Source organism: Artibeus jamaicensis, unplaced genomic scaffold (genome assembly GCF_021234435.1).
Source record: "Artibeus jamaicensis isolate MK-2021 breed Jamaican fruit bat unplaced genomic scaffold, CSHL_Jam_final contig_519, whole genome shotgun sequence".
Classification (NCBI taxonomy): domain Eukaryota; kingdom Metazoa; phylum Chordata; class Mammalia; order Chiroptera; family Phyllostomidae; genus Artibeus; species Artibeus jamaicensis.
This window is the reverse complement of record NW_026521871.1, coordinates 47,690,891-47,714,000: the sequence shown is the minus strand read 5'-3', so window position 1 is coordinate 47,714,000 and position 23,110 is coordinate 47,690,891. Positions and strand designations below refer to the sequence as shown.

The following is a 23,110-nucleotide window of genomic DNA, read 5'->3' as shown; positions in this document are numbered from 1 at the left end:
GAGAGCCCGGGCCTGGCGGGGGAGGGAGGGGCTGCAGGTAAAGGGGACTCGCACAGCTGCCCCAGCACACGGTTACACCACCACTGACGGCGTAGGTGACACTATACACTGACCTTCAACTTCCTGTCCCACACGAGAAAAAGGAAGGGTCTCTCCAGGTCAAGAAAAAGGGGAGGGGAGGGGGGGGGAGGGGAGGGGAGGGGAGGGGAGGGGTATAAGCTCTTCCTTTTACCATTCCCTCAGTTCCCAACACTCCACCCTAACAAAGGGGGTCCTGTGTTGCTGCCTCTTTAAGTTCTCAAGGAAAAGTGCGTAGCACGGTCCCGCATTGTGTTAGACGTGTTGACTCACACCATAGCACACATCCCTCATCCCTGGAGTTAACAGGTAAAACTCCTGAGGCTCAGAGAGGTTACATGAATTGTCCGAGGTCATACAGCTAGTAAATGGCTAAGCCCCAGTTCTACCCCAAGCTCGGCAGACTCAAGAGTCCACATTCTTTCATCTCTGTGGCCTATCCAAGGTTTGGCAAAGTGAATGATTTCACATCACCTGAAACCACTGCTTGTGTAGAGACATGGAGATGGAAAGATGTTCGGCTCAGGTGAGTCAGATTAATTACACGTGAAACTGACACTGCTGGGCGCTGGCTCAAGGCTCCCCCGGGGGCCACCCTGCAAAATAACCCAGGGACACCCTCCCCATCCCATCATCCCTTGGGCTCCTGACAAGTCTATCATACCTTCAAAGCAATGTGCTTAATTCTGAAACGTTTATACTTACCTACACACTATCCTTAAATTTGAAACCAACAAAAAATACAAAGGAAGTATGAAGTGGTGATTGCAACACAGTGGCCCTTCCTGCAGCTCCCAGCGTCTGCTGGAAGGGAAGGGGGAAAGGCCCGGGGGAGACATCCAGAGTCATTCAGTTTCTAACAACACTGACCGCAGGGCCTGGTAACATTTTCCAGTAAGTGGCCATTAGCCAGCTGCTAAATTACAACGGAATGTCAAGTGGGCTCCTCCTCCGCCCTGCAGAGGGCTAGCGCAGCCCCTCCCGGCCTGGCCAGAGGTCCCAAGGAGAGAACTCATACGCCTGCCAGAAGGCCGCCCGGGGCACACAGACCTCACTTGTTCTCCGCACAGTCTCGCACCAGGGCTGGCAGCGGGCCTGGGAGAGGGTCCCTGACAGATCCGGCGTCAAACTAACTGCATGATGGCCAGAAACAGTAAAAATTAATAATCACCCCAAACCACGTGGTGCGACGGCAACCAGGATCAAAACGTTTCAACCTGAAGTTATATTAAACGTGGGAGGTCACGAAGAAGCACATCCACCCGCCGACTCGGGACTAAACACCCACCTCCAACTCCCAAACAAATGAAACACAGAAAGGACAGTCAGATACCCGCAAGGCAAACGAACTATGTGGTAGGGCGTGCCAGCTCAGCCTCATAAATTTAAGACATGAATAGGCCTTATGCGGGAATCTTTCATGTTTTAAGAAAGAAACAGGTCTCCAGGTCTCTTGAGGGGCAGACACTAAAAAACAGTAGGTAAGACACTTCACACTCTCCTCCACCTCACCCTGAAACTGGGCGCTACGAGCAGGACCCAGGGTTTCTGAGGTGGCCACAGCCACACGGAGCTGGGAGAACCCCACTCCAGGCCCCAGGTGACAGGCCTGAGAAGCAAAGTCCTTCTACCAGCAGCTCGGCCTCAGCCGGCATGGGGCACCGATGAGGCCAGCTCCTGGCTCCCCACTGGGGACCCGCCTCATCGGAGGTCTGAGGGCCGGGGTCACACCGAAAGCAGGCGCCATCCCACTGGCTGCGATGCTTCTGAAGCCCCCGAGTCTGTAACTGCCTTCTCTGGATGCTCTGAAACAAGGAGTCAAACCTTGCGGGGCTGCTGACTCCCAGTTAGAGGACAGGCAATGTTCCAACCTCCCAGAATCCTCTGGGACTCTGTGATTAACCCCTTTTCTTAGAATAGGATCCATCCCCTGCACTGTACAGCCTTGCACACCTGTCCTCTGCTTCTCTGTCAAGGTGACCTGGCAGAGCAGGCTCATGAAACACTCTCCCCATCACAGAATGTGTTCATTCAACACGAAGATGAGTTCGTGCATCTCAGTGCTCCCACCACCAGCCCTAGGCCAGGCACCTGTGTGTGCTGAGAAAAGGTGTGCACGGATGCTTTCCAGCGCAAGGACCCGAGGCCTGGGCACATCCCTCCTGCCTCTAAGTCCCGGAAGGCTCCCCAACCTGCTTCGTTTTGGACCTTTGTCTCTCCAGCCTTCCAGCCCTGCCTTCCAATCTCTTTCAACCTGGCAGGCTGCTCCCTGCCCTTCCCCACAGCCCTGATTGAAAAGGAATTGTGTTCTGGGTTCCAGGCGCCCTGGGTTCTCCACCCGGTACCACCACTAGCCCCACAGGCCAAGGATGATGGTGGGTGCGACCAGAGGGAGCACCCACAGGGTGGAATTTTCTGGGCTCTCCAAACCTAGATCAGCTGAGCCTGCTTCGGGCAATTTCATCCCCCTCTTGGGCCTCAGGGGGATATTCAGATTCAGTCCTTCAATCCCTGCCCATCCCCAAGCCATGACCATTCACTGACTGTCCCCCAAACCCCACAGGATTCACTGAGCCACAGATGGGATGGCCCAGCCCGGGAGATGCAGGCCCATGAAGAGGCCATGCCTCGGTCCAAATCCATCCCTCCTTCTGCAACGCACTCTTCCTCTCAAGCCAGACCCCTCCACTGGCGTGAGCAGCCTTGGCAGAAGACGTCGGAGCTGCTCCTGATCCATCCCACCCTGAGAGACCGCGCCGCTGTGCAAGCAGGGCTGCCCGGGCTCCACGTTCTGTGCCAGCCCTGCCTGCTCCACTGCAATTAAAAAAAGAACCACACTGTGCTGGCCTGCCGATCGCCAGTGGCTCTGGGTAAGTGAGAAGTGACCTCAGAAAGCACTCGGTGAAGGGAACAAGGCCACACGCAGGTAAACCAGCCCCGCAGGGTGCCACGGTGACTGTCAGGGCCCAGGGTCTGGGGACTTTCCCAAGGGACACTGCACACTCCAGCTCTTTCTGCTCCTTCCAGCGCTGGTCCTGCGAGTTGAAGATACCACGGTGCTTCCACCTGATTCTTCCTTGTAAAAGACACCAGGTTGAGGTTTCTCCCTGATCCACTTTCCGTGTGTCCTCACGCAGGCCCAGGATCTGGGTGCGGTGGGCCCCCCATGGGCTGTACCGCATCCTGAAACCCTTGATTCCGCCTGCCTGGACTGCAGCAGCCAGGAAAGCCTCTCCCCCCACAACTAGGAGAAGGGCAGTGGGCTTAGAAACAAGGGGCTGCACAGGCACCGTGTCCCCAAGAGACCCCCATGTCTCAGGCCCTCCCTCCATTGAGAAGTCCAGGAAGTGTGGGGCGGAGGCTGGGGTGGGACCTTTAGTCTCTCTGTGTTCCCAGGAAGAATCTTTTCCTGCACACACACAAAGGCTGTGGGCCCCACGGTGGGCTGCCCCTGGGCACGTCCACTCTGTCTCCAAATGCCCGAAGGACATGGCCGCTGTGGAACAAAACACTTACCCGCCTCCAAGCGGCAAGGGAGAATCCGGCATGACAGCAGCTCACTGACTCTGCAGCGACTCTAACGCTGTTGAATTTGGGGGAACTGGCCCTGGCCAGAGTGGCTCAGTTGGTTGGAGTGTTGTCCAACCAAAGGGTCGCATGTTCAATTCCCCCTCAGGGCACATACCCAGCTTGTGGGTCCAATCCCCGGACAGGGCACATGCAAGAAGGCAACCAATCAATGTTTCTCTCTCACATCAATGCTTCTCTCTCTCTCTCTCCCCTTTCCTCTCTAAAAAGCTATGAAAAAATAAATGTCCTCAGGTGAGGGTAAGATAAAATTGAGGTACTGAACCTGGGAGGCAAAGGATGCAGTTGAGCGTGGGGGCCTGTGGACGGGACTTGGAGGAGCCGGCCGTCTCACTGCTGTGGCGAGGTTTGAAGGTTTGAATTACGGGGCCTGCGTCACCCACTTTGATTCATTAAGCTGTACATCTCCACGTTCTAAAAATGGTAGTATTTGCCTTAGTTTAGCTGCTGGCTTTACTAAACCCTGTCTAAACAGAAGGCAATTCAGAGAGGAAAAAAATACCAGCTTCCAAATGTGCACAATCCACAACTCAGTAAGCGGAGCTTACAGTAATGAATTTTAATTGATTCAAGGATAAACTTGGGCGGGGCCACTTCCTGCGCCCTTCCCAGACCCGGTGGGATGAAACCAACCCGTGGAAAGATCAGGATTTATATAGAGTGTAACATACAGCCTTCCTACCAATCTCTCTTCCCACCACCCATCTGAAAAACGTCTCATCTTTCAAAACTGGTCTTTTTAACACACCCATTCTTAAATTATTTTTTCCACAGTTCCTCGGCTTAGCCATGACATAAAATATCAGGTTAAAAAAAAACCCAGCTTTCCAGACTTCAATTATTTCTGATTTGTTGCCCAATTTCTGAACGAATACTAAATAACTGGTAATTAAACAACAAGTTGGAAGGCAGTGAACTGGGCGGGTGGCTCTAGGGATAAAAAGGCCACTTAAACACACAACCAAAGAGAGAACAAAACCACCCGCCGTTGTGAGGGACCACAGTCTAAACGGAAAATAAAAAAGATCAAAATAGCTAGGTTGGAGAGGAAGGGGCAGCATTTTATCAAAATAATTGACAAGTAAACCATGGTGAGCATTAAATGCAAACTGCAACAAAGCTAGAAACTTACAATTAAGTGAGAAAAAGAGGCTTTAAGAGGGGAAATGATCTTCAGAGAATGTCTATAATTCTAATCCTATCCATTCATTTTACAGATGAAATCATTATTGCTCAGAGACAGCAAGGGGTTTATTTAAAGCCACACAGCTAATTACCCCGAGTCAGGATTAAAGAGCAGAGGACTCCAGACTTCCCATCGGCTTCTGCCCCAACATCATGCTTCCAAAGCGCATGTCCAGTAATAATATTCCTCCCCTTTAAAATATAAATTTTCCACCGATGGGTGAATATGCATGTCGTATATGCATTTGTTGCTGGTGTCAGGCTGGTGGGGTCAGCATGAACTGCGGTTCGACAACCTTGGCACTTGAGATCTGGCCAGAAAGAATTCAGAGTCAAGGCCCCAGCCATGCGAGGCCGACTTAGAAAGTCACAGAGCCAGAAGTGGTCTGTGGAAGAAGCAAGCTCAGGGAACAAGTTACAGAGGCAAAGAAGGGCCCTCGCAGCTTCGGAGAGAGAAAGGGGAAGGTCACGGGCCTGAGGGGAAGGAAAGGGGCCGAAGAAAGGCTCAGCCTGGGTCCTCCATCCTAAGGCTTTTAAGGGTAGAGCCTTCAGGCAAGGTCCTAGGGAAGGGTCTCAACAGAATATTCATCAACTTTGTAGGTGTGTCCTTGCAGAGTCCTGGTCTCTGCCAATTGGTCAGACTATATTTGTACCCAAGATAAAAATTCTTGGCACAAGGAAAAAGCCTTGGTAAGGCTCCCTGAGACCCCAGAGCCATGGCCAGAGGCTTGGTCGCCTCCTCTGAGCAGAGCAGTCCCCCTGCTGCCCTTCCTCTCTCTGCCTCAGGGTCTTCCTCTGCCTTTACTGGTCCTGATTCAGAAAGTGCATCCAGTTTATTATTTTTAAATGAACTAATAAATATTAAACATATACCATGGAAGGAGTAAATGAATATATAAAGCGAATTCCTCTGCTAGCCACGTATTTCTTTTTTGACATTCAATATTATTTTATATTACTTTCTGGTGTTCAGCAGAGTGGTCAGACTATTACATAACTTTTGAAGGGACGCCTCCCCCACCCACAGTAATTCTAAGCCCCACCTGGCACCCTTCACAGTTATTACAATACTGACTATACTCCCATGTTGCACTTTACATCCCCGTGGCTATTTTGTAACTACCAATCTGTACTTCTCAATCCCTTCACCCTTTCCGCCCAGCTCCCCAGCCACTTCTCCTCTGGCAGGCCCCAGTTTGCTCTCTGAATCTGCAAACCTGTCTCTGTTTTGTTTATTCACTCACCTGGTTCTTTAGACTTCACAGATAAGCAAACACGCATGGTCTTTGTCTTACTCTGACTTATCTGCTTAGCATAGTACCTGCTAGGCCCACCCGTGTTGTCACAAATGATAAGAGTTCATTCTTTTTATGGCCGAGTAATATTCCACTATATAGATGAGCCACTTCTTCCTTAGCCAATCATCTCCTCATGGGTAATTGGCTTGTTTCTGTATCCTGGCTATTGTAAGTAAAGCTGCAATGAACACAGGGATAGATAGTTTTTTGAATTAGTGTTTTAAATTTCTTCAGATATACACCCAAGAGTGAAACTCTTAGGTCATAAGGTAGTTCTAGTTCTATTTTTAATTTTTTGAGGAACCTCCACACTGTTCCTCCCGGTGGCTACGCCAGTCTGCATTCCCACTGAGAGGGCACGAGAGTCCCCTTTCTCCACATCCTCACCAGCACTTGCTGTTTGTTGATTTATTGATGACGGCCATTCTGACAGGTCTAAGGTGATATCTCACTGTGGTGTTAATCGGCATTTGATTTTAAGTGACAACAAACATTTTTTTATATGTCTATTTCTCATCTCTATGTCCTCTTTGTTGAAGTATCTATTTAGGTCTTCTGCCCATTTTTTAAATCAGATTGTTTGGGGATTATTTTTTTGGTGTTGCGTTATATGAGTGCTTTATTAATTTTGGATATTAATCCCTTTTCAGATGTATCATTGGCAAATATCTTCTTCCATTCAGTAGGCTGTCTTTTTGTTTTATTGATGGTTCCCTTTGCTGTAAAAAAAAAAAAAACTTTTTAGTTTGATGTAGTTCCATTTGTTTATTTTTTCTTTTGTTTCCCTTGCCCAAGGAGATATATCAGAAAAAATATTACTAATATTTTAGAGAGTTTATTGCCTATGTTCTTCTACAGACATTATGGTTTAGGTTTTACATTTAATCCACTTTGAGCTGATTCTTGTATATGGTATAAGGAGGTGGTCCAGCTTCAGTTTTTTTGCATTTATCTGTCCAATTTTTCCAACACTGTTCATTGAAGAAATGGTCTTTACCCCATTGTATATTCTTGCCTTTTTTGTCATATATTAATTGATCATACAGATGTGGGTTTATTTCTGGGCTCCCTATCCTGCTCCATTGATTTATGTTTGTTTTTTATGCTAATAGCAGGCTGTTTTGATTGCAGAGTTTGATATTAGGTAGCATGATACCTTCAGCTTTTTTCTTGTATCTCAAGATAGTTGTGGCTCTTTAGGGTCATTTGTGGCTCTTTATAAATCTTTGGATTTGTTCCGGTTCTGTAAAAAATGCAGTTGATATTTTGATAGGAATTGCATTGAATCTTTACATTGCTTTGGGTAACATGGACACTTTAATGGTGGTACTTCTTCTTATCCATGTACACAGTATATGCTTCCATTAATTTATAGCTTCAATTTTCTTCTTCAATATCTTACAACTTTCCAAGTACAGGTTTTTTTCTTTTTTATCTATTTGGTCACATTGATTCCTAGGTATTTCTTTAAAGCCTTACGCAAGGATCTTTTATTGATTTTTAAAGAGAGAGAAAACACAACTGGTTGCCTCCCCAACTAGGGATCGAACTCATAACCCAGGTACATGCCCTGACCAGGGATCTAACTCCAAAGTTTTGCTGTACAGGATGTGCTCCAACCAACTGAGCCACACGGCCAGGGCTATGTTATTTATGCAACTGTAAATGGATTGTTTTCTTCACTTCTCTTTCTCATAGTTCATTATTGGTGTCTAAAAATGCAAGTGAGGACTTCCGCCAAGATGGAGGTACAGGTAGATGTGCCGTGCCTTCTCACACAACCAAGTTTAGGGACAACTAAATATTAGCAACAGAAATCACAGCCAGAACACGGAAAATTGAACTTTTCGGAAGTCCGTTAACAACAAATTCTTCAGCCTGACCGGTAAGGGGCGAAACCAGTGGCTGGTGGAGCGGGGTTGCACAGGAGGACTCGGTCAGACGGGCTCAGGCGCGGAATCCAGGCGCAGGGTTGGACCAAGTGAGCGACTGAGCAAGTGACCAGGCAAGCGACCGCAGAGGAGACAGCGGGGAAGCGGTGCTGCGTGTTAACTGTGGTCGCCTATTTGTGTGGGAGCGGACAGGCGAGGGAGTGGGCGGTCGGACCGGGGCCCAGCGTCCCCGCAGCAAGCGGCAGTAGAGGGCGCCGCCATTTCCCCGCTCTGACCACGCCCCCACATACAGCGTCACAACCCAGCGACCTGGGAGTCCAAGGCGCCGCTTCTCACACTTAAAGGGCCAGAACAGACCAAAAATGTCGCAAGTTCTCAAAATCCCTGAGCCCACAGACCTAAGCGATGAAGAAATAGCAAAACTCTCAGACGCACAGTTTAAAACACTAGTCATCAGGATCCTCACAGAACTGGTTGATTATAGCCACAAATTAGAGAAACATATGAAGGCGAAACTAATTGAAATGAATGGAATTGCACAGAAAACCAATAGCGATGAAAAGGTAACTGGGACTCAAATCAATGGAGTGGACCAGAAGAAAGCAAATAATGGCCAAACAGAAAAGAGTCAGGAAGCAAGAATTCAAAGAAATGAGGAGAGTCTTAGGAACCTCCAGGACATCTTTAAACGCTCCAATATCCGAATTATAGGGGTACCAGAAAGGGGAAAGGCACAGTCACCAGTGGAAAACTTATTTGCACAAATAATAAAGGAAAATTTCCCCAATCTGGCAAAGGAAATAGACTTCCAGGAAATCCAGGAAGCTCAGAGAGTACCAAAGAAGTTGGACCCAAGAAGGAACACACCAAGGCACATCATAATTACATTAGCCAAAATTAAAATGAAGGAGAGAATCCTAGAAGCAGCAAGAGCTAAGGGGACAGTCACCTACAAAGGAGTCCCCATCAGACGGTCAGCAGATTTCTCAAAAGAGACCTTACAGGCAAGAAGAGGCTGGAAAGAGGTATTCCAAGTCATGAAATCCAAAGACCTACAACCAAGATTGCTCTATCCAGCAAAACTTTCATTTAGAATGGAAGGACAGATAAGGTGCTTCTCAGATAAGACCAAATTCAAGGAGTTCATCATCACCAAGCCCTTACTATATGAAATGTTAAAGGGACTTATCTAAGAAAAAGAAGTTAAAGAAACATGAACAGTGAAAGGACAACAAACTCACAGTTATTAACAACCACACCTAAAACGAAAGCAAACTAAAAGGACAGCTAGATCAGGAGTGAAAACATAGAAATGAAGATCTCAAGGAGGGTTAGCAACAGGGGAGTGGGAGGAGGAGATGGGGGGAGAAGGTACAGAAAATAAGTAGCATAGACAGTAGATAGAAAATAGATGGGGGGGCAAGAATAGCATGGGAAATGTAGAATCTAAAGGACTTGAGACACATGGTCATAAACTAAAGGGGGGTAATGGTGGGGATGGGGGGGTAGGGTGGAGGGGAATGAAGGGGGGAATAGAACAACTGTAACAGCATAATCAATTTTAAAAATTTTAAAAATAAATAAATAAAAATGCAAGTGACTTCTGAATATTAATTTTGTATGCTGATACTTTACTGAGTTCATTTATCCATTCTAGTAGTTTTTTGGTGAAATCTTTAGGATTCTTTACATAGCATATCACGTCATTTGCAAATGACAGTTTTACCTCTTCCTTTCAAATTTGGATGCATTTTCTTGTCTGCTTGTTGTGGCTAGGACTTCCAATGCTACACTGAATAAAAGTGATGGAAACGGACAATCTTGTCTTGTCCCTGATCTTAAGAAAAATGCTTTTAGCTTTTCCCCATTGAGTGAGATATTAGCAGTGGGTTTGCCACACATGGCCTTTGTTTCCTCTATTCCTACTTTGCTAAGAGTTTTTATCCAAAATCAATGCTGGATATTGTCAAGTGCTTTTTTCCGACTCTACTGATAGGACCACATAAGTCTCATCCTTCATTTTGTTCACATGGTGTTATCACATTAACTGATTTGGGATATTGAACCAACTTTGCATTCCAGAAATAAGTCCCACATGACTACGTTATATGATCTTTTAAATGTATTGCTGAATTTGGTTAGCTAATATTTTGTTGAGGATTTTCACATCTATGTACCTCAGGAATACTTGCCTTATAGAATGAAGTTGGGAACCTTCCCTCCTTGAATTTTTTGGAATAATTCTAGAAGGATAGGTGTTAATGCTCCTTTTAACATTTGGTAAAACTTACCTTTAAAGCCATCTGGTCCAGGACTGTTGTTTGTTAGGAGGTTTTGTTTTTTTTTAACATTTATCTTTAGAAGGAAAGGGAAGGAGAGAGAAATACCAACATATGGTTGCCTCTCGTGTGTCCCCTGCTGGGAACTGGCCTGCAACCCAGGCATGTGCCCCGAGTGGGAATCGAACAGCAATCATTTGGTTCGCAGGCCCGTGCTCAATCCACTGAGCTACACCAGCCAGGGCAAGAGTTTCTTTTATTACTAACTCTATATCATTGGTAGTAATCTGTCTATTCAGATTTTCTTTTTTTACTCAATCTCTGAAGAGGGTATGTTTCTAGGAGTTTATCCATTTTGTCCAGATTGTCTAATTTGTTGACATATAATTGTTCACAGTATTTTCTTACAATCCTTTGTATTTCTGCGGTCAGTTGTCATTTCTCCTCTTTCACTTCTGACTTTATTTGGGTTCTCTCTCTTTTCTTGATGAACCCGGTTAAATGCTTACCACCTTGTTTTCCATTTCAAAGAACCAGATCTTGGTTTCATTGATCTTTTGTATATTTTTTTTAGACTCCACTTCATTTACTTCCACTTTGTTGTCCTTCTACTAATTCCTTTAGGTATAAGGTTGGATTTTTATTTGAGATTTTTCCTGTTTCTCGAGATAGGCCTTTATTGCTATGCATCTCTCTGCTTTTGCTGTGGTCCATACATTTGGGGTCGTTGTGTTCTCATTTTGTCTCAACACACCTTTTATTTCTTCCTTGCCCTCACTGTTAACCCATTCATTGTTTACTAGCAGATTATTTAGCCCCCATGTGTTTTCATTTCATTTCTTATCATTGATCCCTAAGTTCATAATACTGTGGTTAAAGATGCTTGCTATAATTTTAATCTTCTTAAATTTATTGAGATTTGTTTTGTGGATCAACATGTGTTCTATCATAGAAAATGTTCCATGTGCACTTGAAAAGAATGTATACTCTGCTGCTTTGGGGTAAAATGCTCTGATTAATATTAATTAAATCCTTCTGGCCCAATGTCATTTAAGGCCACCGTTTCCTTGTTGATTTTCTGCCTGGAAGACTGATCCATTGATGTCAAGGGGGTGTTAAAGTCCACTCCTATGACTGTATTATTGTCGATCTCTTCCTTTATGTCCACCAATATTTTCTTTCTGTACTCAGGTGCTCCTACGTTGGGTGCATAAATGTCTACAAGGTTCTATCCTTTTGTTGGGGTGATTCCTTCATTATTATGTAGTATCTTTCTTTGTTTCATAAAGTCTATTTTGCCTTTGTTTCAAAGTCTATTTTGTCTGATGCAAGTATTGCTACCTCAGCTTTTTTTTTTTTTTTTAATTTCCATTTGCATGAACTATCTTTTTCCAACCTTCTACATTTGGTCTTTTCTATCTGAAGTGGGTCTCTTGTAAACAACGTATATATGGGTCTTCTTTTCTTATCCATTCAGCTACACTATGTGTTTTGACTGGAGCACTGAATCCATCTACATTAAAGTGGTAACTGATAGGTACATAGTTATTGCCATTTTATTATTCATATTTATGGTTTTTTCCTTCTTCTTCTTAAAGAAGTCCCTTTGGCATGTCTTGTAATACTTGTTTGGTGGCGATGAACTCCTGAAGCTTTTGTCTCAAAAGGTCTTTTTAGGTCCTTTAATTTTAGGTCCTCAGCTTTTTTTTAAATGCTAGCCTTGCTGGGTAAATTAGTGTTGATTGTAGGTCCTTGCTTTTCATCACTCTGAATATTTCATGCCAGTCCCTTCTGGTCTGAAAAGTTTTTACTGAGAAATCAGCTGAGTCTTATGAAAGTTCCCTTGTAGGCAACTTTTTTTTTGCTGCTTTTAAGATTCCCTCTTTGTCTTTAACTTTCACCATGTTAATGATGATGTGTCTTGGAGTGGGCCTCTCTGAGTTCCTCTTGTTTGGGACACTCTGTGCTTCCTGGATCTGTATGTTTATTCCCTTCTCCAGGTTAGGAAAGTTTTCAGTCATCATTTCTTCAAAAAATCCTCAATCCCTTGCTCTCTCTCTTTTCTTCCTGGTACCCTTATGATGCAAATGTTGTTACGTTTAATGCTATCCCAGAGGTCCCTTAAACTATATTTATTTTTTTATTAGTTTTTTTCTTTTTGCTGTTCTGATTGGTTTTTTCTCCTGCCTTGTCTTCCAAATTGCGGATTTGATCCTCTGCTTCATCTAACCTGTTGTCAATCTCCTCTAGTGCATTCTTCATTTGCTATTATATTCTTGATTTCTGACATGTTATTTTTTTAAGGTTTCTATGTCCTTCTTTATGCTGACTATCTATTTGTTGAAGTCCTAAGTTCCTCGAGCAGCCTTACAACCAGTGTTTTGAACTCTATCTGGTAGATTGTCTGCTTCCATGTCATTTAGTCCTTTTTCTGGGGATTTTTTCTGTTCTTTAATTTGGGACATGTTTTTTTGCCTCCCCATTTTGGCTGCTTCTCGGTGTTTGTTTCTACATATTAGGTATCTTTGCTACATCTCCCAGTCTTGGCAAGGTGTTCTTATGCAGTAAATGTTCTGTGGGGCCTGGTGGCAGTCTCCCTGGCCACCTGAGCTGGGTGCTCCAGGAGTGTCCCTTGTGTGGGCATTCCTGTTGTAGTGTTCCTCGTAGCACATCAACAGATGGAATTGACCCTGGCTGTGAGGATTGGCCATGACCACAATGTACGGGCTATTGCGAGAGGGGCCTGACCCCATGGTACAGGATTTGCCCCAGCAGAATCTGGTATCTGCTCAGACTATCCTTTGAATGTGATGCTTGTGGAATTAATTCTGTGGTGCTCTGCTGTGTCTGTAGCCAACCACCAAGTATGTTGGTTCTGTGGCCTCTTAGGAGGGGCTCCAGTGAAGGCCAATGCCAGACACTGCCTATGACTGGCCTGGGGCTACCTGATAGGAGCTACAAAGCAATCTGTAGTTGGCAGCTGCCTACCATAGGCCTAGGTATTCATGGGAGAGGCCATGCTGCAACCTCAGGCAAGCTGCCACCAGGAGTTGCCCTTTGGCAGGTCAGCAAAAAGTACCGGGCACACTGAGACCTCCCGCCACCTGCCAGCCAGCCATTAGTCTTAGCCACTAAAAAAGACCTCAGGCTGTACATGAGTTGAGTAAGGAGGTCTAAGGGAATCACCCGTGTGGGGCTTGTGGTGTTCACCAAATTAATGATTTGCCCGATTTGGCCATGTAGGGGGAGGGCTCAACACAGGAAAGAGGGCTTCCCCCAGCCATGCCCACACTGGGACAATGGCAGCCTTCCCTCCAGCCTGACCCAGAAGCCACACAATTCCTTTTCTCCCTGTGTGTCTCTGGCACCACCCCAGCTTGACCAGAATTCCTCCAGAGGTTTTAAAGAAAGACTGCAATAGGGCCTGGGCTCCCTGGCGCCAGAAGAGCCTCAAACAATGCACCAGCTGATGGGGCAAGTCTCAGGGATTTGTCAGAATGGAGCTAGTGGAGCTCACCAAGTTAACTGCATGTACTTTTAAAAATTTTGCTGTATTTACTTGAATGAGATAGTGTTTATGAAAGCTCTCTGGAAACCATAAAATCCTATGTAAATGTAGAGTTCTTTATTTAATAAAAATTTATGGGGGTTTGTTCTTAAATCTTTAAATGGATCAGCTTAGACTTTTATGGTTCTTTCCAAAACAAAACACAACAAAACAAAGCCTCAATTGCTTTTCATTTGTAAATGGCTCTTGATTGATTTTTATCCCCTGTGGGGCCTTAGCCTCCAACATTAGAAGGAGGGTTAAAAAGAAAAAACTTCCCATCTTAATGGGCGATCTATTTCCTTCCCTAGAAATGATTACTGTCTTTGGAGATGCAAAAGGATTAGGAATAAAAGGCCAGCCACCCTCTGGTAATACAGAGAAAGCAATACAGAAATCTTTGGAATCCATGAGATCATTTTAAAACACAGTAAAATTTATAAATTCACACCCCAATAAGTCCAAACCTGACAACATTTAAACATGACACAAGCTAATCTTTAGACTGTCTACAAAAGGAGGAGAGTTTAACAAGAAAATTAGTTATGCAAATATGACCTTCAAAGTATTTAAGAAATAACCTTTTTAAGAGGTCTCAATACCATTTTAGCAATACCCAGCTTTCTACCTTCTACTGTCTGTCCATTAAAGCAGGATCTGTCTGACACCATCTGAGAATGTTTGAGAATACTGTTATGGTACTTACAAGTTAATTAGAAATTTCACATTTATTGAGTGTTCACTCTGAGCTACCAAGTGTGTTAAGCACATTATGTGCTTCAAATACCACTTACATAGGGTTCAATCTCCCCACTTTAGAGCTAAGGGCACTGAGGCTCAGGGGTTGGCCCAGAGTCACGCCCAGTCAGAGCACAGGAGCGACGGGTTAAATCACAGCAATAAGCGAGCAGTGAAGCCAGATTCTGGAATCAGGTCGAGTACACAGTGGCACCCCAGCTGCATTTCTCTGTCAGTGTTTTATCTGGAACGGGTTTTGCTAATGTAGCGGAGCTGCTCCCCAATTATTCCGTATTAGTGAGGTTGTTCTACCACAATAAAAAGATGACTTGTTTACAGCCCCACTCCAGCCAAGCTCCGGCTTCCTGTCTCAATGGGTTCAAGGGCAAAGGATGAAAGAAATCGCTGTGTTTTATTTTTCTCAATGCACTGACAACTTTTGGGAGTCCTAAAATATCATGGCTTGGCTACCAGTAACTCATATTTTATAGTGCTGGCTCTTGGATTTACAAAGTTTTCCCCGTATGCCCATCCCACCAAACCTCTCGGTTTCCCATGGAGTCTCATGAAACCAACCACACACAGCAGTAAGGATGCTGTTCTTGTGTCGAATATAAACTAAATGCTGTGACTTGAGGGTATGCTCCACTGGCTTGTTTCCCTTTGTCCTAAACTCTTTTCTGTTTCCCATTCCCTCTACATTTCCCGGTTCCAAACAGGATATTCTGATAGCATTTCCCACCGAACCAGACACAGGAAGCACCTGAAAAGTCGTGAGGAAAAAGGCCCCTGTGCCACACCAAAGACCAGTTTTTTACGAATTCGGAAGTTTGAGACATCTGGACAGGTGCCCACACACTTACAGGATTCCTTCATTAAACTGACCTTGCTACAGTTCTGCAGAGCAGAGCTGACCCTCACCGGGACCCACAATGGGCCACAGCTATAGAACTATTTGCGGTCTTTCTGAGCACTTTCGCCTGGGTTTTCTCAGGATCCAGCCCTCACGATAACCCTGAGAAGTACTGGGTTGGCCAGAAAGTCTGTTTGGTTTTTTCCATACGATGGTTCCAGTAGTGCTTAGTTGTCTGTAAATTCATTCAAAATAATTTTGTTAGATTGTGTTGTGACAGCTGTCAAATTAGCATGTCTTTAAAAAAATGTATCAAAATTGATGAATCTTTGTGTAGCCATTTTAATATTGAAGATGAAAGAAAATATGAAACTTTTTTGGTATATTATGCTTTATTATTTCAAGAAAGGTGAAAACACAACTGAAATGCAAAAAAATAAATAAAAGATGTGTGCAGTGTATGGAGAAGGTGCTGTGACTGAACTTGTCAAAAATGGTTTGTGAAGTGTTATGCTGGAGATTTCTCACTGGACGATGCTCCACGGTCAGGCAGACTGATTCAAGTGGACGTCAATCAAATCAACACATTGAGAACAATCAGTGTTATATCACATGGGAGACAGCTGACATACTCAAAATATCCAAATCAATAAAGTTATTGGTGAAAATGCAAAAGGTGTCTTTTGTTTTACAGAAAAACTAAACGGACTTTCTGGCCAACCCAATCAATTCGATGGTGCCATTACAGCAGACAGAAGCATGGAAGAGCAGGTCTGAAGAAGCATCCCACCCCCTTCCACAGTCTTTCCGCTCTGCCACAGAAAATGCACCCCTCCCTCCCCTGCCCTGCACCCTCTGCCACGACCAACTATGGATTCCCACCATTCCTCCTCCTCCATGGGCCCCAACAGACAGCAGACTCTACACACATCTCAGTTTTCCCAGTTATAAAATAAAATAATTCTGCCCTAATGCCACCTTGAACTTGGATGCAGCATGTGCCCTTGGGGAGAGGTACCCAATGGTGTGCACTGGCATGGAGTTCTCCGTCCCACGCACAGCTCTCCCACTTTCGGAACACCATCCTCCTTCTCTGTTCTCTGCTATAGATGGGAAACGTCTTGACAACTGAGACGGTGTCACTTGGGTTTTATCTGTCAGCCACTTAGCACAGTGTCTAACGGGCACTTAGTGAGCTAAATGAGCTCTCCTCCCGGTAGGCCGATTAGACACCCCACAGTGATTAACAAACACTTGCTTGGTATATAATATTAGCAAGTAACATGGTATATTAGCATATCAGTATATACCTGCCAGGCCCTGTTCTAAGAGCTAACAAATATTAACTCAATCCTCTTCAAGCTCCTTGAGGGTAACTAGGCACAAAGGCATTAAATAACTCATCTGAAGTCACACCATTAACAAATGGCAGAGCCAGGTCTTGAACTCCAGCAGTCTGGTCCAAAGTCTGGGCTCATAGCCACCATGCTGCTCTCCACTGTGTGGTATATGAGTAACAGTGGAAAGAAAAACTTGGCCTTGAGGAAGCCACACCCATCTCTAGATCTCAACAAAGACAGGCGGGCCTGGGTGGCATCTGAAAGGTCTTGTCAAACTCACAAATACTTCCGTTGTGCTTCATTAAAACGTGATCCCCCGCCCAGTGAATAAAGAGCTTGCGTCACTGAAGTTTTCCACATTAAAAGGAAATAGTGGTTGCCTTCAGAGCCAAACTAGGTTTAGTTTAGACCACAAAAAAGGGAGGCAGAGATCCCCAGAGCCGACAGAGCACAGACAAGAGCCCCAGCTGAGGCCTGCATCCCCTACCCTGCCAGTCCAGTGTCCCAGAGGAGACTGAGCCTCTGTAACTCCCCCCCAACCCTGCCGTTCCCAGGACCATGACACACAGAAACATTCTCTTCAGTCCCTCACTGGTCTAAGGGGCTGCTCGGATACCCCAACACTCCCCTCCCAGCCCCACCCCTTTACTGCTCCCTGGGTCAAAGAATGAGTTGGGATACAGAAGTGAGAGTGTGTGTGTGTGTGTGTGTGTGTGTGTGTGTGTGTGTGAGAGAGAGAGAGAGAGAGAGAGAGAGAGACTGTAGGGAAAGAGACCTGGGTGAGAGCCCAACTTTTTTGCTAAATTCTTTGCTTGCCTCTGTTTGACCATCATTAAGTCAAGGAACAATCCAAGGCAATCCTGGAGGCCCGAGCCCACCCCGCAGCCACCGTTAAGTGGAATGTCAGTTCCTGAGACGTCAGTCAGCTATCACTGCGTAAGGACCATGAGCTCTCCCTGGCAAACAATCAAAAGCACTCATCCTCACTCATATATCTACAGGTCAGCTGGGGTTTGGCTGATCTAGTTGGCTTCTGGCCACAGGTTCAGTTCAGGTGGATTCTACATGTCTCTCTTCTGAGCCCAGTGAGCCACAAGGTGCACATTCTACGGCACAGTCCGGGCACTCAAAGGGGGGGTGGGAAATACGGCGCCTCTTCAGGCCTCGGCTCAGAGCTCACACACTCTTGTGAACAAGGGACACGTGGGCAGACCTGCTGCTCTCCGTGGCTCACACAGGCTTCCACGTTCCTGCCTAGCACCTCACCAGAGCCACCAACGACAAAGACACAGGGAGAGCAAGCAGGGATTTCGGGAGCACCATCACCACGGCATTCACATTCCCCTCACTTCAAGATTATCCTTTGGGATAGTTCGGTCACCCTCCCTCTCTCCGTTCTTTGAGGGCTGTTGGCCGACTGACTCAATTCTCATCTCAACTGAAAGTCCAAAACACAAACAGAAACCACTAACCACCAGGGCACAAAAAGCTTTCCGAGGTCAGACAGAGGCAAAATGCAAAACTCAGCTCTACAAGTCACTGTATGAGTGACCTTTGGCAATTTACTTAAACCGTTGAGTTTCAGCTTCCTCACGTGTAACTGGAGGAAGGCTGCACAGAAGTCCACCGGCGGGGGCCCCGCCCCCACCCCCTCAGCCCTTCCCACTGCCACCTGCCCACAGACAGGGAGGGCAGAATGCCCAGACCCAGGCTCCTCGGCCCTCGGGTGGGACAATTCCGAGGGGTGTTCTCTGTGGGCCACAGTGCTGCCCAGCAACTGTGTCTCCACCGCCCACGGTGGTGACTTGTGGGTCACATCCCCGACCCCTGCCTGCCCTTCCTGTTCTCACTTTCTACACCCCTACTGGTGTCTTCTTGCATAACTTCTGAAATAAACTGCCCACATTCGAACCCAAGTGAAAAAAATCCCTATTTTTCAGGGGGCTGGTGAAGATCGAACGAGAGGAGGCGTGGTCCCCAGACCAACACTGGCCTGTTCCTGACCCCACGGCTGCTAATAAAAGGTCACGTACAGGTGCGAGCCATGGCCTCGGGGGGTCTCTTCTAGGGGCCTTCGCTTTCTGATGCCTACGGTGGGACCCAGGGGGACATGGGGGGACCACCAGGACAGCAGCACGTCTTCCGAGGAAACCGAAGAGCTGGTCCTTTCACATGACTAGTTTGGGTCCAATAATCTCTGCCTCCCACCCCTATGGACCCCTCCTGTCCCCCGGCCTGACAGGCACCCACAGGGTTCCGAGGGCTCCCCCCCTGGTTCCGGGAACACAGTCCTGGCCCGTTATTGGTGTATTTAACCTACCCCTCCCTCTGATGAGCTGCGGTATCACTGTCTGTTTTTCAGATAAAACTTTTCTTTTTCAGATAAAGCTTTTCTTCTAACGAGGCCAGTGCAGAGATAAACTAGAGCGGAACTCCATTTCCCCGGCGTGGCCCGGCCAGAGCTGATCAAATGCTGACACTTGGGGAGAAAGACTCATCCTCAGGGACCAGAGTCCGGGCCCTGCAGGACCCTGCCAGCTCCCCTGCAGAGCCTGGGAGAACACCCTGCTCCAGCCACCTGAGACCCCTGCAGGGCCTGGGGGGTCCCCTGGGAGGCAGGAAAGCGCTTGGGTCTAGACGGCATTTCTCAGAACCCTCTTTGCTGGCCATAGAGTTGGGGAAAACCCAGGGAGGCCCACAGGAAATGTGGACACAGGCGAGTCAAGGCTTCATCCACACAAATGAATTAGGGGGAGAATTCAAATTTGAACGGCCAGCATTCAGAGAGGACCCAGGCTCTGGCTCACTCAGAGCTGGGCTGAGAAAACCTGAGCGCACAAGCGATAAAGCTGAAGAAAATGACAGCGTGTTCTCAATCCCTAACGCCAAATTCGATGGAGCTAATGACTGGCTCGGTGGTCCCCAGGGCCCCGCTGTTTGAAGGTTCTGAGCAGGGAGCCTGAGAAAATACATTTTCCTTCCAAGATCCCAAAAGCCCCTTGGGGAGGAACTCTTCAAACTCCGCTGAGAGTACACCCAATTCTCAGGCACCTGACAGGGTGCACGGACCAGAGAAGAAGGAAAGTCAGACATCCCACGTTGTAACAACTGCATTCTGGAACTTCTCTGACCCCTGCCTCAGGACATTTGTCCACGGGTGTGCCCAGGAGCTATGTCAGAAGGCTTATGTCCACCTGTGAGCTACACAAGGCTGTGGAGACCCTATGAGCCAACCTCTAGATTTTCAGGTGAGGAAACTGAGTCCCAGAGAGAGAAAGTAAGTTCCCCAAGCTTGCACAGCATCAGGAAGTGCCAGGAAACCAAGAGTTCTATGTGACATCCTGGCTGAGGCTGGGTGAACGTCGGTCTCAGAGACTTCACGAAGCTTGGACAGCACCAGGGGCTCCGGGACAGAGATGGGTGAGGGTGGGCAGGGCCCAGAACTGCTGCCCCCTTCTCACCCAGCTCGTTACCCGGGCAGAACCTCGGAACCAAGAGTCCCTCTGGGGACACAGTGCTGCCCTCCTGTTACAGCCCGGGGAAGCTGGGGACAATGGAGACAGGTGGGGGTTGTTTGGAGCACAACGTGGATAGAGGGAGAGAGTGCGCACCTTCATAGCAAGGGATCAGCGTCCGGCCTTTGGCCTGGAGGTTGGACGGGATGACGTAACAGAAGCCGTGGGGCAGGATGTGGTCGGTTTCATAGTAGATGTTCTTCCAGCGGTGTGCACAGGCCTAAAAGACAAAGAGGGGTTCAGAGCAGGAACAGGAGGTCCCAGGAGGAAGCAAACCACACCCCGGCATGCCAGGTGGTTCTTCGGGAGCAAAGGGATCGGGAAGCTGTCTTCTCTCCCACCCAGCCCCACCCGGGACCAGGTGCTGCTCCAGGCATCAGCCAACTGCATGAACATGAACAAGAACAAGCCCCTGGGAGGCCGCTGGGAGCGAACAATAAACAAGTACATGGACAAACGACGACTGTAACTGGTGCTGGGTTCTGGTGGTAGGGGGCTGGTTTTCGTCTGGAGGTCAGGAAAAGCCAAAGGATGAGAGACACTGAACGTACAAGGGAAAGAGGTTCAGGAGGAAGGACGGCCGTGTGCGAAGGAGGCACGTGAGGAAGGTTTGGAGGTGCAATAAGAAGATGGTGGAGAACTTCCGCCAAGATGGAGGTTTAGGTGGATGTGCCGTGCCTCCTCACACAACCAAGTTTAGGGACAACTAAATATTAGCATCAGAAAACACAACCAGAACACAGAAAACTGAACTTTTCGGAAGTCTGCTAACAACAAATTCTTCAGCCCGACCGGTAAGGGGCGAAACCAGCGTCTGGTGAGGAGTTGCAAAGGAGGGCTCGGTCGGACCCGGGCGCGGAATCCAGACGCACGGGTTCCAAACCCAGGATTGGACCTAGTGAGCGACCGAGCAACCTACCGGGTGAGCGACTGCAGAGGAGACAGTGGGGAGGCGGTGCAGTGAGTTGACTGCGGTTGCCTAATTGTGCGCGAGCGAGGGAGTGGGCGGTTGGACCGGCCGGACCAGCCGCGGTGGCGATAGAGGGCGCCGCCATTTCCCCGCTCTGACCACGCCCCCACATACAGCGTCACAACCCAGCAACCTGGGAGTCCAAGGCGCAGTTTCTCACATTTAAAGGGCCAGAACAGACCAAAAATGTCGCAGGAAGACCTCAAAGCCCCAGAGATAAATCTAAGCGACGAAGAAATAGCAAAACTCTCAGACGCACAGTTTAAAACACTGGTCATCAGCTTCCTCACAGATCTGGTTGATTATAGCCACAAATTAGAGAAACATATGAAGGCTAAATTAAGGGAAATGAATGGAATTCCACAGGAAACCCATAGAGATGAAAAGGAAACTGGGACTCAAATCAATGGAGTGGACCAGAAGAAACCAAATAATGGCCAAACAGAAAAGAGTCAGGAAGCAAGAATTCAAAGAAATGAGGAGAGTCTTAGGAACCTCCAGGACATCTTTAAACGCTCCAATATCCGAATTATAGGGGTACCAGAAGGGGGAAAGACACAACCACCAGTGGAAAAACTATTTGCACAAATAATAAAAGAAAATTTCCCCAATCTGGCAAAGGAAATAGACTTCCAAGAAATCCAAGAAGCCCAGAGAGTACCAAAAAAGTTGGACTCAAGAAGAAACACACCAAGGCGTATCATAATTACATTAGCCAAAATTAAAATGAAGGAGAGAATCCTAGAAGCAGCAAGAGCTAAGGGGACAATCACCTACAAAGGAGTCCCCATCAGACTGTCAGCAGATTTCTCAAAAGAGAACTTACAGGCAAGAAGAGGCTGGAAAGAAATATTCCAAGTCATGAAATCTAAAGACCTACAACCAAGATTGCTCTATCCAGCAAAACTTTCATTTAGAATGGAAGGACAGATAAGGTGCTTCTCAGATAAGACCAAATTCAAGGAGTTCATCATCACCAAGCCCTTATTATATGAAATGTTAAAGGGACTTATCTAAGAAAAAGAAGTTAAAGAAACATGAACAGTGAAAGAACAACAAGCTCACAGTTATTAACAACCACACCTAAAACGAAAGCAAACTAAAAGAACAGCTAGATCAGGAGTGGAAATATAGAAATGAAGATCTCAAGGAGGGTTAGCAACAGGGGAGTGGGAGGAGGAGATGGGGGGAGAAGGTACAGAAAATAAGTAGCATAGACAGTAGATAGAAAATTGATGGGGGGGGGCAAGAATAGCATGGGAAATGTAGAACCTAAAGGACTTGAGACACATGGACATAAACTAAAGGGGGGTAATGGTGGGGTTGGGGGGGCAGGGTGGAGGGGAATGAAGGGGGGAATAGAACAACTGTAACAGCATAATCAATTTAAAAAAATTAATTAATTGAAAAAATGTAACAGGAAATAAATAAATAAATAAATAAATAAATAAATAAATAAATAAATAAAAGAAGATGGTGGGGCTGGTCTGGGATGACTGGTGGGACGAAGGTGAGGTTAGGAAGGACAGGGGACAAGCCACGGTGCTCCTACAGACCTTGGGGACGGCTGTTATGTCAGTGGACATGCAGTGGGGAGCGGATGCAGAGTCTGGCACAGGGCAGTGGCGTGATCTGATTTACAGTGGAAAGGTCACTCAGCAGCTGTGTGGAGGCTGTGGGTGGGCAACAGTGCAGGTGTGCACCCAGGAGTGGGATGGCGCCGGCCTGGACCTGGATGGTGGACCGGATGGGGGCAGCGAAGGTGAGAGCAGATGGCTGCAGGATGCATGCTGGAGGCAGGGCAGATGGGCTCTACCAGGTGTGCAG

At 46.9% G+C, this 23,110-nt stretch overlaps 1 protein-coding gene across 2 annotated transcripts in view; it reads right to left on the bottom strand.

The window, feature by feature from the left end:
* Window positions 1-23,110, bottom strand: part of ITGA9 (integrin subunit alpha 9) — a 311,106-nt gene that overhangs the window by 256,013 nt on the left and 31,983 nt on the right. For both annotated transcript variants that reach the window (XM_037148217.2, XM_037148216.2), the window contains exon 4: window positions 20,410-20,533. In XM_037148217.2, the coding sequence (XP_037004112.2) occupies window positions 20,410-20,533 (124 nt within the window). The remainder of the gene's footprint in view (window positions 1-20,409; window positions 20,534-23,110) is intronic.